The sequence below is a fragment of the Triticum dicoccoides genome, chromosome 2A (assembly GCF_002162155.2).
Source record: "Triticum dicoccoides isolate Atlit2015 ecotype Zavitan chromosome 2A, WEW_v2.0, whole genome shotgun sequence".
Taxonomy (NCBI): Eukaryota; Viridiplantae; Streptophyta; class Magnoliopsida; order Poales; family Poaceae; genus Triticum; species Triticum dicoccoides.
In genome coordinates, this window is record NC_041382.1 from 635,016,213 (window position 1) to 635,032,441 (window position 16,229).

A 16,229-nucleotide genomic window follows, 5' to 3' on the forward strand; every position below is an offset into this window, starting at 1 on the left:
CTCGATTCGTGCCAACCCAACAGACACTTTCAGAGATACCCGTAGTGTACCTTTATAGCCACCCAGTTACGTTGTGACGTTTGGCACACCCAAAGCACTCCTACGGTATCCGGGAGTTGCACAATCTCATGGTCTAAGGAAATGATACTTGACATTAGAAAAGCTTTAGCATACGAACTACATGATCTTGTGCTAGGCTTAGGATTGGGTCTTGTCCATCACATCATTCTCCTAATGATGTGATCCCGTTATCAACGACATCCAATGTCCATGGTCAGGAAACCGTAACCATCTATTGATTAACGAGCTAGTCAACTAGAGGCTTACTAGGGACATGGTGTTGTCTATGTATCCACACATGTATCTGAGTTTCCTATCAATACAATTCTAGCATGGATAATAAACGATTATCATGAACAAGGAAATATAATAATAATCAATTTATTATTGCCTCTAGGGCATATTTCCAACACCATGATCATCTTGTCACCGGCATGACACCATGATCTTCATCATCATGATCTCCATCATCGTGTCTCCATGAAGTTGCTCGCCAACTATTACTTCTACTACTACGGCTAACGCGTTTAGCAATAAAGTAAAGTAATTTACATGGTGTTTCTCAATGACACGCAGGTCATACAAAAATAAAGACAACTCCTATGGCTCCTGCCGGTTGTCATACTCATCGACATGCAAGTCGTGATTCCTATTACAATAGCATGAACATCTCATACATCACATATATTTCATTCATCATTCATCACAACTTTGGCCATATCATATCACAAAGCACTTGTTGCAAAAACAAGTTAGACGTCCTCTAATTGTTGTTGCAAGTTTTACGTGGCTGAAAAAGGGCTCTAGCAAGAACATTTTTTTACCTACGTTAAAGCCACAACGTGATTTGTCAACTTTTATTTACCCTTCATAAGGACCCTTTTCATCAAATCCGCTCCAACTAAAGTGGGAGAGACAGACACCCGCCAGCCACCTTATGCAACTTGTGCATGTTAGTCGGTGCAACCGGTCTCACGTAAGCGTACGTGTAAGGTTGGTCCGGGCCACTTCATCCCACAATACCGTTGAAGCAAGATAAGACTAGTAGCGGCAAGAAAGTTGACAACATCAACGCCCACAACAAATTGTGTTCTACTCGTGCAAGAGAACTAAGCATAGACCTAGCTCATGATGCCACTGTTGGGGAACGTTGCAGAAAACAAAAATTTTCCTACGGTTTCACCAAGATCCATCTATGAGTTCATCTAGCAACGAGTGATTGGATTGCATCTACATACCTTTGTAGATTACGCGTGGAAGCGTTCAAAGAACGGGGATGAGGAAGTCGTACTCGACATGATCCAAATCACCGGAGATCCTAGCGCCGAACGGACGGCACCTCCGCGTTCAACACACGTACGGTCAGCGTAACGTCTCCTCCTTCTTGATCCAGCAAGGGGGAAGGAGAGGTTGAGGAAGATGGCTCCAACAGCAGCACGACGGCGTGGTGGTGGTGGAGCTGCAGTACTCCGGTAGGGCTTCGCCAAGCTCTATGGAGGAGGAGGAGGTGTTGGAGAGGGAGAGGGAGGCGCCAGGGCTTAGGTGTGGCTGCCCTCCCTTCCCCCCACTATATATAGGGGCAAGGGAGAGAGGGGGGGCGCAGCCTTGGCCCTTCCTCCAAGGAAGGGTGCGGCCAAGGAAGGAGTCCATCCTCCCCAAGGCACCTAGAAGGTGCCTTCCCCCTTTAGGACTCTTCCTTTCCCTTATCTCTTGGCGCATGGGCCTCTTGGGGCTGGTGCCCTTGGCCCATATAGGCCAAGGCGCACACCCCTACAGCCCATGTGGCCCCCCGGGATAGGTGGGCCCACCCGGTGGACCCCCGGGACCTTTCCGGTGGTCCCGGTACAATATCGGTGACCCCGAAACTTGTCCCGATGGCCGAAATAGCACTTCCTATATATAATTCTTTACCACCGGACCATTCCGGAACTCCTCGTGACGTCCAGGATCTCATCCGGGACTCCGAACAACATTCGGGTTACTGCATATACATATCCCTACAATCCTAGCGTCACCGAACCTTAAGTGTGGAGACCCTACGGGTTCGGGAGACATGTAGACATGACCGAGACGACTCTCCGGCCAATAACCAACAGCGGGATCTGGATACCCATGTTGGCTCCCACATGCTCCTCGATGATCTCATCGGATGAACCACGATGTCGAGGATTCAATCAATCCCGCATACAATTCCCTTCGTCAATCGGTATGTTACTTGCCCGAGATTCGATCGTCGGTATCCCTATACCTCGTTCAATCTCGTTACCGGCAAGTCACTTTACTCGTACCGTAATGCATGATCCCATGACCAAACACTTGGTCACTTTGAGCTCATTGTGATGATGCATTACCGAGTGGGCCCAGTGATACCTCTCCGTCATACGGAGTGACAAATCTCAGTCTTGATCCATGTCAACCCAACAGACACTTTCGGAGATATCCGTAGTATACCTTTATAGTCACCCAGTTACGTTGTGACGTTTGGTACACCCAAAGCACTCCTACGGTATCCGGGAGTTACACGATCTCATGGTCTAAGGAAAAGATACTTGACATTGGAAAACTCTAGCAAACGAACTATACGATCTTGTGCTATGTTTAGGATTGGGTCTTGTCCATCACATCATTCTCCTAATGATGTGATCTCGGTATCAATGACATCCAATGTCCATAGTCAGGAAACCATGACTATCTGTTGATCAACGAGCTAGTCAACTAGAGGCTTACTAGGGACATGTTGGTGTCTATTATTCACACATGTATTACGATTTCCGGATAACACAATTATAGCATGAATAAAGACAATTATCATGAACAAGGAAATATAATAATAATGCTTTTATTATTGCCTCTAGGGCATATTTCCAACAAAAATGTCCACACTAAAGATGGATTCAAATGAAAAGGAAAACATTGCTACATGGACATGACCCGGTCGAAACCATGCCGAGTCAGCTTCAGCTGAGTCGAGGGACAAAACTTCTTTGGTTTGAAAAGTTCAAGTTGCAAGTTGTCCTGTTTTTAAGTTGAAGTATGAAACCTGCACTCACTTCTCAATTAATTGAAGGACTAAAAGTAGACTTTCTCATTATTTTATGCTGGTGTGATTCTTATTTGGTTAAAGTTTGACGTGCGTTGCACGTGCAAGTTTACTAGTAGATATAGAAGTATATATATAGATATAGATATAGACTCTTTTAATAATAGTAGTATAGATTATTATTACGTACGTACTATCTCTCTTTGTTTCTTTCTTCTCCCTACTAATCCAAGCCCGCGACGGACCCGGCTTCCTCCTCTAGACTGCCCGACCTCCCCTGGATATAAGTAGCCACGCCCCCGCAGCCCCATGGCCACCAGCACCAAAGCAACGCAACTACAACCGGCGACATCGTCTTCTTCGCTTGGCGTCAGTTTTTCGGGCCTGATGGAGAACAAGGGGGCGGCAGCGGTGCCGGAGAAGGAGGCGCAAGCGCAAGCGCCGGCGTCGTCGTCGACGTGCTTCAAGTGGACGGTGGGGGAGGGCGCGACGCTCATGGAGCAGGCCAAGGACCAGTACAGGCAGTTCACGGAGGCGCAGGCGAGCGAGCACTGGGAGTGCATCAAGAACACGGTCAGCTCCATGTTCGCCGAGCCCATCCCCTTCTTCGGCGGAGGCGCCGCCAAGGACCACGGCTCCAGCAGCAGCAACAGCTCGCCGCCGCCTGTCGAGTCGCAGTAGATCATCGACATCGTCGTCTTCGTCTAGATGGCCTATGTATAGTTTCTACTGTATGTTTCTAGATATCGTTGTCGCTAATTAGTTCAGGTCTTGGATTAAACTCGAGGAACTGTGTATTGAGGATTTTGAGTTGATTTTTTTTGAGAAACGGATTTTGAGTTGATTAAATTAGTGCAGTGATTATCTCGGGCTTTATCTTTTTCTTTTCCTGTCCCTTATTCTGAGGCTCGACCCATAGCAATTTTGTATGATTTTTTTTAGTTTGTTTTCAGTTGAATATGATTCTTGTTCACTTCTTCATAGGGCTCAGTTCGAAGAAATTTACAGTATTTTTAGAGGATCTGGATCCATGAATTCCTAGGTTTTGCACTTTATTTTAAAAAAGGGATTGCCATCCACCCAAATCCCTTTACAAATCAAATTGTTTTCCTGTGCTGTCAAATCTAAATTTATGTGGCTTTGCAATCCTAGTGATATCCTGTGGGCTATCACTAGGATTTGGGTGGATGGCAATCATCGCCGACCTTCGTTCGATGGCTGTCCGACTGTCGCCGCCGCCCCTTCCGCCTCTTCCGGAGCCAGACTAGGCGCTGTTGTGTGCTCCGACGCCTTTTTTTTTTCTTTTTGTTTGGGCTTGTTGAGGTGTGTCCTTAGCAGAACCTTTTGTACTTCCTCTTATGAAACTTGGATGTGTGTGTTTGAACTAGTCTATGTATGTGTGCTCTCTGACGGTTTGCTTTATTTATAAAGCAGGACGAAAGTCTTTTTCGGTAAAAGAATTAAGGGCCATCTGCATCTTGATTGATGCAGGTTTAGCTCCGCCCTACTCTCAAATGCCATGTCGCAGAAGTCGATCTCGCACTGAAATAACTCCACCACCTTAGACCTCTTTGCCCTGGTTGCGGCAGCCGGTTTTGCAGTTTCAGTCTGCTGTGCCGCCTCTTCGATCACTGCAGGTTTCGTCCTGGGTCTCGGGCTCTCGCATGGGGCGCGGGCAAAGCTCCCAAGACTTTGTGAACTACCTGCACTGAACTCAGATTCCCTCTTTCTTTTGCGCCGGCCCTTGCGTCTGACATAGCATATGATGCTTGTTCTTTTCGAGTTTCCAAGAGGTCAGTTGTTTGAACGTCAACACCTTTTGCCTCCTAACAACCACACTCTTAGGAAAGATACATGGATCTGTAGTGGAAATGCCAGAACATTCTCCTCCATACCATGCCCAAAGAGTTTTTCAGCTCATGTGGAGCTGTGCCACCAGACTCAGACACGAAATCTTTTTCTTTACATCATAAGGCCTGCTCAAAAGGAAGGGTTTCTTCTTGAACAATTATAGTTGCATTCTTTGTGCTCAAGGCACCGAAGAAACTCTGCGACATTTGCTCTAGGACTGATTTTGCCTACAACTGTTGGAACTTCTTAATCCCAGGTAGAAGAAGAGCAATGTCTTTTTATGAGGACTTTGTTGCGTTGGAAAATTTACCAGCCCCTATAGCAATGGACAACGGATGCAAAGGAACGGAAGGATATTCAGAAATGCCGATCCAACCTTTCAAGCTTGGAAGCACTCTTTTAAAGAGGACCTAAACTTGCTCAATCACAGAATCCAGAAGAAGCATGATGCTTGCTTCCAAGGCTGGATTGTCTTTCTTTTTACTAGTTTAGCTAGATTTAGTTTTCTTCCTTTTGTTCCTCCACTTGTAACTTATTACTAGTTTCTATTAATGAAAATACCGTAGAACAAACTATTGTTCTATGGTTCAGGGCCTAAAAAGAAGTCAAAAAGCACAAAGGGATGAAGTTAGAGGCCTGGCAAGATACAGGCATCAAACGATAAACCATTGAATCAAGAATTATCGATCCGTACGAACACCACCGATGCCTTGCGATGTGCAATAACAGCTACACCAAAACGTGGACAGAGCTAGGAGACTTCTTCATAAGAACAGCACGTGTTGACTGATCTCTCTGTTGTTCTGACTTTTGCTATCTACTAGGGCCATAAATCAGCCCAACGCCCTCGGCGGACCAGAGGGCATCGTGTCCCAGACTAATGTTTACACGATTGGTGTTGTACTGCATTTCATATCAGCAATGACGATGAGTTGTGAAGACACACAGAGAGACAATATGCAAGTGCAAGCAAATTCTATGCAGCGGATGTGAAAACAGCAAATACTGGACTGAAGCATGTAAGCAAAATTTATAACGAACTGTTTTCCCGTTTGTGAGAACTTGACAAGGTCATTATGAAATTATAACAGCTTGCAAAATTATGGACATTATCAGGTCCAAAAACAATGGCAAATAATATCACCCGCTGGGTTCGACACTACAAAGCTACATACACCTTGATGTCCTATACTCACCTGCTCTGCCGTCCTCATATATATTATCTACGAATACTGAAGATTTAAGCAGCAGCTTCCTCTTTTGCCGCAGAAAGCTGGTTCTGGATATGCTGTGGGACAACGTCGAACTTGGCAAGCTGCATTGTGTATGACGCGCGCCCCTTGGACATTCCCCTCAGAGTGCTGACATACTGGAACATCTCGGCCAGCGGCACGAAAGCATCAACCACCTGCAGTCAACAGCAAAGCAAGTTCAATTCTCCAGAAATATTTCAGACAGCAGATCCTGGCAAACTACAAGTCTAATTGGAGAAATAACTCCGAGAATAAAATGGCTATCTCTCGACCAAAAAAGAAAAAGAATAAAGGGTTATTGAATGTTAGATGCTCGGCTATAGCTGACAATGGATGTTAAGTGCAGCAGGAAGATTTGGTGCACTAGACTCAGAATTAGTACATCAGATAGGTCAAATATAATGCATAATCATACTGCAATTTGTTCAATTTTACTCATGTTATTATAGTGTTAGTCAAGGTAGTATTAGTAGTAATAGAAGGCCATAAAGGAGTACTGCTTAATACCTTAAGTCCACCTGGCTTATCTCCGAAGCTGTTAACTTGTCCTCTTCTAGAGTTCAAGTCACCAATAACATCACCCAAATGCTCCTCAGGGGTAATCACTTCAACCCTCATTATAGGTTCCAGGAGTCGTGGGCCAGCTTTCCTCAATCCTTCACGGAAGGCACCCCTGGCTGCAATTTGGAAGGCAAGGACACTTGAATCAACATCGTGGTAGGAACCATCAACCAGCACTGCTCGTAGATCCACAACTGGGTAACCAGCAAGGACACCGTTGGGCAAGCTTTCTTCAATCCCCTTCATCACGCCTGGTACGTATTCTTTTGGCACTGCCCCTCCCTTTATTTCACTCTTGAATTCATACCCACTTCCAGCCTCCATAGGTTCAAACCGCACAATAATATCTGCAAACTGCCCTGAACCACCAGACTGCTTTTTGTGGACATACTGAATCTCTGCAATTTTGGAAATACTTTCACGGTAGTTGACTTGAGGAGCTCCAACATTTGCCTCAACCTGTTCAGACAATTTGTGTGAGTGTAAGTTAACATGAGAGAGAATGCACAACTGTTTTCAGGTTAAGGCGGTTGTGACCGAAAAACTTTTGATACGAAATTCTGAAGTTTTCAGTAAGATTTTGAGTGGGAATGATGACATAATATAGCTACCAAACTATACATGGCACACAAATTAGCCAAGTGAACATTTTACAATCTTATTGTGTAGCTTCACAAAGCTGGTGAAATGGGACAGTGTAAGCATAGAAAGGAAATAACGTGAATCATAGGTCTAGCGCGGCACATAGATGCATTGATTGATGACCTAATTAATACAAGTTGAATATAAACATGAAGAAATTGTGGGGTATGTGCTGCATAAATACAACTAGTCAGAATACTAACCTTGAACTCTCTCTTTAATCTGTCTACAATGATGTCAAGGTGTAATTCTCCCATTCCTTCAATAACTGTCTGGTTGGTTTCCTCGTCTCTAGAGAAGTGGAAGGATGGATCTTCCTGAGCAAGCTTTATCAGTCCATTTGCCATTTTATCAGCATCAGCTTTGGTCTTTGGTTCAATAGCAACCTTAATGACAGGATCAGGAAATTCCATACGCTCAAGCACTACAAGATTATCTGGGTCACAGAGTGTTTCACCAGTAATAGTATCTTTCAGACCAGCAAGAGCTACTATGTCACCTGTCACCGCAACTGTTATATCCTCCTTACTGTTTGCATGCATCTCTAGAAGCCTTCCAATTCTTTCCTTCTTATCTTTGTTTGAATTGAGAACGTATGAACCAGCGATCAGCTTCCCTGAGTATATGCGGACAAACGTTAGTGACCCCACATATGGATCAGTCATGATCTTGAAAGCTAACCCAGAAAATGGTTCATCATCACTTGGACGTCTTTCAAGAATCAATTCCGGGTCATCTGGGTCAGTACCCTTCATTGGTGGCAGGTCAAGTGGTGATGGCAAGTAATCAACAACAGCATCAAGCAATGGCTGGACACCCTTGTTTTTGAAGGCTGAACCACATAAAATGGGGACAAAGCTGGCACCTATTGTTCCTTTTCTGATTAATCTCTTCACAGTCGCCTCATCAGGTTCCTTTCCTTCTAGATAGCCCTCCATAGCTTCATCATCCAATTCAACAATAGTTTCGATCATCTGAAGTCTATAGTCTTGAGCCAACTCTTCGAGATCAGCAGGTATGTCTTGGTATGAAAATTGTGCACCGAGTTCCTCCCCTGTCCATACAATAGCCTTCATTCTTATTAGATCAACAACTCCTTGGAAATTGTCCTCTGAACCAATCGGCAACTGTATCACCAAAGGTTTTGCACCCAAATTTGCCACTATCATGTCCCTAGTTCTAAAGAAGTTAGCTCCAAGGCGATCCATTTTGTTTACAAAACATATTCTTGGAACTCCGTACTTATCTGCTTGGCGCCACACAGTTTCAGATTGTGGCTCTACCCCAGCGACACTGTCAAAGAGACATATGGCACCATCCAACACCCTGAGAGCACGTTCAACCTCAAGAGTGAAATCGACGTGCCCAGGAGTGTCAATAATGTTAATTCTATGCTTGTCCCAGACGGCAGTTGTTGCTGCAGATGTAATGGTTATTCCTCTCTCCTGTTCTTGCTCCATCCAATCCATTGTGGCTGTTCCCTCATGAACCTCACCAATTTTGTAGTTCCTTCCAGTGTAATACAGAATGCGCTCTGTAGTTGTTGTTTTCCCAGCATCTATATGAGCCATAATACCAATATTGCGGTAATCCTCCAAAGGCACTTGGCGATCTGGGTATAGAATCAAAAGAAGCAAGCATTTAAGTTATTATAAGCTGAACACAATGATTGGTTTTCAAGGGGAAATGGCGAGGGACTAGCAAGCAAGTGTAAAATAATAATTCAAGTGGCTTGCAGACTTCAGAACGTTAATTGGTCGATTCTTGGCTGTGTGCATCCTTCGTTGGTGCAGAGGCTAGGAGAAAAGCTTCCATAATCTTAAAAATTGGTCATGGTCTAAAGAACTATACCTTGAAAAGGTTCACTATTTCTCATATATTGTTAATAGCTCTATAGATTCAACTTTCATGAGGAACTTCCGTACGTTATATCATGTTTTTCTTTTTTGCTTGTACAGTGTCTCAATAGGCCCGTCAAAAGAGTTTGGAGAATCTATGATTTCGTTGCACAGTAAAAGCATGCTCCTACACACCGCAGTAAATAAGGCGGGCTCCATTTTCCTTCGTTATATATTTACGCATGGTTTTCTTGAAAGATATGGTGTTAAGTGCTAATAATAAGAACAGGCATACATTTATACATCAAATTTGAACTAAAAACCACGACACTTATTATGGATCAGAGGGAGTGATAAACTTTAATACATGACACATATCCTAATTCAGTTAAAAACCCAGACATAATTGCCATATGTTTTGCTCATTATTCTGTTTAAAAGGAAGTAAATCTCGTTAAGATTTGCAGTTTTTAAAGGAGCTGCAAGTACTTTGGTAACACTTATCTAGACATCCCACTAAGGGTTCCTTTGATTCAACGAGTTTTCATAGGAAATTTGGAGGATTATAATCCTTGGGATTTTTTCCCATGTTGGCTGTTTGATTCATAGGATTGCATTCTATAGGAATTTTTCCTAAGGATTTCTTTGTACTAGTTCCCATAGGATTTCTAGCATCCAGTGAAACCAACGTTACATTTTACAGACCAACTCTAATAACAAAAAAGAAATTGTGAAATACAGCATTGCTTTTACACCAAGTATTGAGCATTATAGTATTTCATCCATGTTACTTCCTCAATTATTTATCTGGCCGAGCCCACTAACAACCGTAAGCATCACTGCGGGCACTGCTCTAATCTCCCTTTGTGAAAATGGTGAAGCACCTAATGACTATCCAAAAGAACACACCTAAAATCACCATATATATGCTGGCTTGCAATCCACTCCAACTCTCATGGAAATGGAAGATACTCTCTTGGTCATTTTATAAAGCACCGTCTCTACTCTCTTGGTCATTTTTTAGACAGAAGTCTCCTGGTCATTTCATCAAACACGGGCTCTGCATAGAACACGTCTGCACCCACGCCTAGGCTTGCTTGCTCCCTAGCGCAATAGCGCTACAGCGGGAACACTTCTAAAGAAGGAACGGACTCGGCAGGAATGCCAAAAGTGACCAGCTGAGGCTCGCTCACCATTGCCGGCCATGGCGACGACCGAGAGGCGCGGCCTGCGCGGGCGCGGGCGGAGGCTGGCGGCCGGGCCGGCCACCGCGGCGCGCCCGGCGGCGAAGCGGGACGCGGACGGCGCGAGGAAGGGGCGGTGGCCGAGGAGGAGGCGCGAGGCGGAAGCGGCGGCCACGGACGGCCGGCGCGCCGGCGCGGCGGCCCGCGGGAGTGCCTCGGCGGCCATTGCACTGCTGTGTGTGAGTGCCTTGGCCTTCGCTCCCTCCCTGCCTGCTGCCGCCTGCGCTCGTGGGTGAGCGCTGTGGTGGCCGCGCTTATGTGTGCTTGGAGCCGCTCTGATGCTGCGGAGGGGAGTGTCTGCGGATAATGTGAGCCCGCGGGGGCTGCGCGGACGGTTTCCCGTCTCACGTTTTGGATTGCCGCTTTTATTTCTGCTCTACTTGCTTATGAGATTTCTTTTTTCACAATAACAGAAAATTATGAAGCCTTGTGTACTTTATTTAAGCATTAACATAATCAGAATTAGCAATTTCATTTAGGTCGTGCATGAAGGGAAAAGACGTACACGAAGCGGTCCTAACCCCGCGTCGACCGCAACTGATGACTACGGGTGTCCCATCTCCGCCGCCATGGATGAGGCTCGGCCCCCTTTCGTACCGGATGACAGATCTCATGGCAGCGGCAGCGCCCGGTGCGACTTGTCCTCATGCACGGCATGTATGATGGTGGATGACGCGTTGCTCTTCGCACATCATTGGTGCCCGATGGTGAGAGAACGGCTGTGGTGGCGGCTGGGGGTGGTGCGTAAGTGAGCCGACTTTGTTGCTTAGCACAAAGATCCGTGAGATTCGGCGGTGGGTAGTTGAGGTGGTGGGTGATGCCAGCGTGGGGCGTCATTGTCCTCGGTGTGGCGGCCCTGGGTGTGGCACGCGTGGTTGCCGGTGTGGTGGCCGTTCATCGATGGCGGACGCGACTCAACCAACTCTAGGGAACTTCCGTTCTACCTCTTGATCTGGCGGCCGCCAAGGGGCGACGCAGTGCTGCGGATGTGTGACATGGCTGATGTGCATGCTTTCTGTAATCAATGATGTGCGCGCTTCGATGATGCTGGCAGCCAGCGGTGGTTTTCCTGGTGGCAATGGTTGCGGTGGCTGGAGCATGTGAGTGGGAGGATCCTCCGCCTCCCGGATCCGATGGTTGTTGCAGCCGGCTCGTTATGACAAGGTTGCGAGATGCAACCGAAAGGCTCTTTTGTGGAATTTGGCGGCTCTCACTCAAGCCATTTTGCCCACAGCGGTGAGATGCAGTCTATAGATGGCGGCTCGACATAGAAGGTATGATTGTTTAGCGGCGACAGTGAGATTTTAGCATAGCGCATGTAGTTGTTGGGATCGTGGAAAAACTGATGGCGACAACACATGATCGATTTCTATTTGGTGGTGCTTCTCATTGACCCGGTCTCGAGCACCGGGTGAGAAGCTAGGTCTGATCTGTGTCATGCCTGGCAATGGTGATGTTTTTTCGTTGTTACCTTGTTGAAGGCATTTCTTAGATATGTTCGGACTTATTCTTCAAGGTGAAAATCTAGAATACGGCCCTCTGGTGGTTGGATCCGGTGACGGTGGAGCTTTAGTTTCATTCCCTTATAACTCCATTGTCCTTGTGGTCAGGAGATGTTTCTCGGTCGTTGTTTTGACCGCCTCGGTTTTTTTGCCTTTCCTAGGCATAACTTTGGTCTTATTTGACTTTACTATTTGCTGATGTGTTTCTTTTCTTCCTTTTTGGTGTGTGTGACTTGTGTTGGTTGTGTGCATCTTAACCATACAGAGGTCGGGTGTCTGCTCGTTGTGTTTGTATCTCTTGATGCTTCATCAATAAAATTCGCCCTTTTTCTCGAAAAAATAATTGTATTTGCTATGACTCTGTGTTTCGCTTGGTGAAATATTTATCCTCAAGTTAACAACAAATAAAAATTCTCAAATGAAGTCAACAATCAAAGCAGCTGCTTGATTAAATGAAAAGATTTTGAGAATAAAATATTTGCTAACTCAACAAGGATATTATTTAATCATTTGTTTATTTTATCGCTTATTTTAATGACTAAGAACTCTACTGGATTTTATTCTTGTTATATGGATCCAAAATAGAAAAATAAAAGAATAAGTAGAAGAATTAAGTTAAGGCTGGCGAGCTCCAGATATCAATATCTTTAGTTTCATATTTTGGGGTGTAAGTAAATTATGATCTTTAACACTAGCTTGAAATATAATTCCTGCTTTAGTTTCTCGTTGTGATGGCATAAGACCCTCCCTACAAATCTAAATAATAATAATTTTTTAAATAACAGGGTCTACTTGATGTGAATCAGGCATAAATGAAACTTCAGGGAAAATCCCATGAAACAAAAAGGATATTCAATTAACATAATATCAACTCATATGTTTCATTATGTTAATGAGGAGATGCTTAAGTTAATGAATATGTTTCATTCATATGTTTAGTTACATGTTTTTCGCCACTTCAAAATATTGGAACAACTTTTAACCGTTTCGATGTGATATATGCACAGACGCAAACAATATCTAGTGAAGATTGGAGCTCACGTAAACAATTTTGTTACAATAGCATTGTAGCAACAATTGGATGTAACCTGTGGTGGTGCAATGCTTTGGTTGAACCAAATTGATGGTGATAAATAAATTATAACTGCTGATACCCTCTTCATTCATCTTGTAATATACCCAATGACAATAATGCAACTTCTTCCAGTTAGACCCGTAACCTATCCGAGTAAGCATATCCTTCGCAAGTCATCTCTCTCTCTCTCTCTCTAAGCTCTGGAACGAATTTTTTGCATCATAACTAATACATTGAAAATGTAAATATGTTTATTTTTTAATTTTAGTTGCATTTTTAATACAAAAATGATTGTTTTTTTGTAATTTCCCACTAATAATTTTAAATGGACTATTTTACGGTATTTTCCCAAAAAGGTAAAACACATGCAGGAAAATTGTGCGTTATCAGGAGGAAGGATCCAAAAGGCTAGTGAAGGGCACCATGGGCTAGCGCCACACCTTAGGTGTGTTGGATTGGGTTTCGGGTTCACTGCCCGTGGGGCACTATTGCAATTGACAAAATACACCAGGAGTGTTGTTGGGGACTTAAGAAACTCTATTCTATTTTCCGTTGCACCTGGGCCCCAACAAACCATACAAGAGAAACGAGATAGTTTATTAGGTAGTGATACCTCCCAATTGGCATGTAAGAAAATGCTCTCCATCAAATTTCTCCTCATTCGCTAGAGAGTGACAACGTCATGCCCATGATGTCACTGCATGTTTGGGCCCAATCTAGCAGCATGGAGGATAGGAAGTCGAGACATTTTGCACACGGTGTTCACAACTTTCTTATTGTTCCTGTTGCAAGACACACATTGGGGTGTGGAGATGCATTCATGTCCATGTGGCATGGCCAGCGGATGTAAGTGGCTCAAACACGATGTGGTGTAGGAATCTGAGGTCTTGAAAGTGTATCAAGCATCTTGTATATATCCAAACAAAGCCATTGATTGGCTACTTGCTAATCTAGGTGATGAAATGAGACACAAACTTGTCGAGAGATCAAATGTGAACGAGGCCTAGCATCATAGAACACATCAATAAACAAGATTATCATGAATTTGATAGACATATTCCCACACCCACACATTCATGCAAGGTAATGAGGAAGAGCGTGTGGTTCAAATATAGGTTATTGCAGATAATTGGATCGGATGTAGGGAGAAGACAACGCGTGAGGAAGGGACGAAGGAAAAGAGGTACAACATATCGGCGAGGGAGGAGCAACACGTCGACACCAGCATAAAGGGGCAGGAGGATGAGCATGTTGTTGGAGGATGAGGAACAATAGAGCTAGCTAGGATTCATGCGATGGATATTGAGCTTCGATGAGAGCCAATTCTGCTCTGGCTCAAACACTTTACCACATGGTATTTTATTGTCCTTGTTTGCGGCCTAATCCTCAAAGGAGAACACACAAAAGTCCAAAAGGGGAGATTGTCAAAATGCAAAAAGAAAAACTAGGGGGAAATGCTACATTGAATGTAAGTAAGGGGGAATGTGAAAGTGCAAAGTGTTGGGGAACGTAGTAATTTCAAAATTTTCCTACGCACACGCAAGATCATGGTGATGCATAGCAACGAGAGGGGAGAGTGTTTTCTACGTACCCTTGTAGACCATTCACGGAAGCATTATATCAGCGCGGTTGATGTAGTCGTACGTCTTCACGATCCGACCGATCCAAGTACTGAAAGCACGACACCTCCGAGTTCTGCACACGTTTGGCTCGGTGACGTCCTCGCTTTCTTGATCCAGCAAGAGGGGCGAAGTAGTAGATGAGTTCCGGCAGCACGACGGCGTGGTGACGGTGTTGGTGAAGAATAATCTCCGCAGGGCTTCACCTAAGCACTACGAAAACTAGGACGGAGGATAAACTAGAGGGGACGGGGTTGCCGGCACACGGATTGGTGTTTCTTGATGTGTCTTGGGTGCTAGCCCTACCCCTCTATTTATATGTTGAGCCTTGGGGTCGAAACTTGGAGTAAAAGCCTCCACAAAGTCGGTTTCACCTGAAAGGCAAGAGTCCTTCTCGGACTCCATGACCAGACGCCAGGGACCCTGGCGTCTAGCCCCTGGACTCCGCAAAACTTCCTTTTGCTCTTTCCAAAAACCTTGTGGGCTTTCCCCTTTGGCCCAAATAAAGTGTTCTCGTACCCAAACATTTCGGGAAACATCCGGAGCCCCTTCCGGTGACCAAACACTATTATCCCATATATCAAACTTTATCTCCGGACCATTCCGGAGTTCCTTGTCATGTCCGTGATCTCATCCCGGACTCCGAACAACATTCGGTCACCAACATACATAACTCATATAGTACTATATCGTCAACGAACGTTAAGCGTGCGGACCCTACGGGTTCGAGAACTATGTAGACATGACCGAGACACCTCTCTGGTCAATAACCAATAGCGGGACATGGATGCCCATATTGGCTCCTACATATTCTACGAAGATCTTTATCGGTCAGACCGCATAACAACATACGTTGTTCCCTTTGTCATCGGTATGTTACTTGCCCGAGATTCGATCGTCGGTATCTCAATACCTAGTTCAATCTCGTTACCGGCAAGTCTCTTTACTCGTTCCGTAATACATCATCCCGCAACTAACTCATTAGTTGCAATGCTTGCAAGGCTTATAGTGATGTGCATTACCGAGTGGGCCCAGAGATACCTCTCTGACAATCGGAGTGACAAATCCTAATCTCGAAATACGCCAACCCAACAAGTACCTTTGGAGACACCTGTAGAGCACCTTTATAATCACCCAGTTACGTTGTGATGTTTGGTGGCACACAAAGTGTTCCTCCGGTAAACGGGAGTTGCATAATCTCATAGTCATAGGAACATGTATAAGTCATGAAGAAAGCAATAGCAACAAACTAAACGATCAAGTGCTAAGCTAACGGAATGGGTCAAATCAATCACATCATTCTCCTAATGATGTGATCCCGTTAATCAAATGACAACTCATGTCTATGGTTAGGAAACTTAACCATCTTTGATCAACGAGCTAGTCAAGTAGAGGCATACTAGTGACACTCTGTTTGTCTATGTATTCACACATGTATTATGTTTCCGGTTAATACAATTCTAGCACGAATAATAAACATTTATCACGAACTAAGGAAATAAATAACAACTTTATTATTGCCTCTAGGGCATATTTCCTTCACA

The 16,229-nt window shown here is 44.6% G+C and overlaps 1 protein-coding gene across 1 annotated transcript; it reads right to left on the reverse strand.

Moving 5' to 3' along the window:
- Positions 1-5,957: 5,957 nt before the first annotated feature.
- On the reverse strand, positions 5,958-10,758 carry LOC119355902 (elongation factor G-2, chloroplastic-like). The gene is made up of 4 exons (XM_037622783.1): positions 10,439-10,758; positions 7,611-9,019; positions 6,712-7,224; positions 5,958-6,359 (listed from the first exon to the last, which is right to left on the reverse strand). The coding sequence occupies exons 1-4, from the start codon at positions 10,653-10,655 to the stop codon at positions 6,192-6,194; spliced, it is 2,307 nt and encodes a 768-aa protein (XP_037478680.1). The 5' UTR covers positions 10,656-10,758; the 3' UTR covers positions 5,958-6,191.
- Between the last annotated feature and the right edge of the window lie 5,471 nt (positions 10,759-16,229).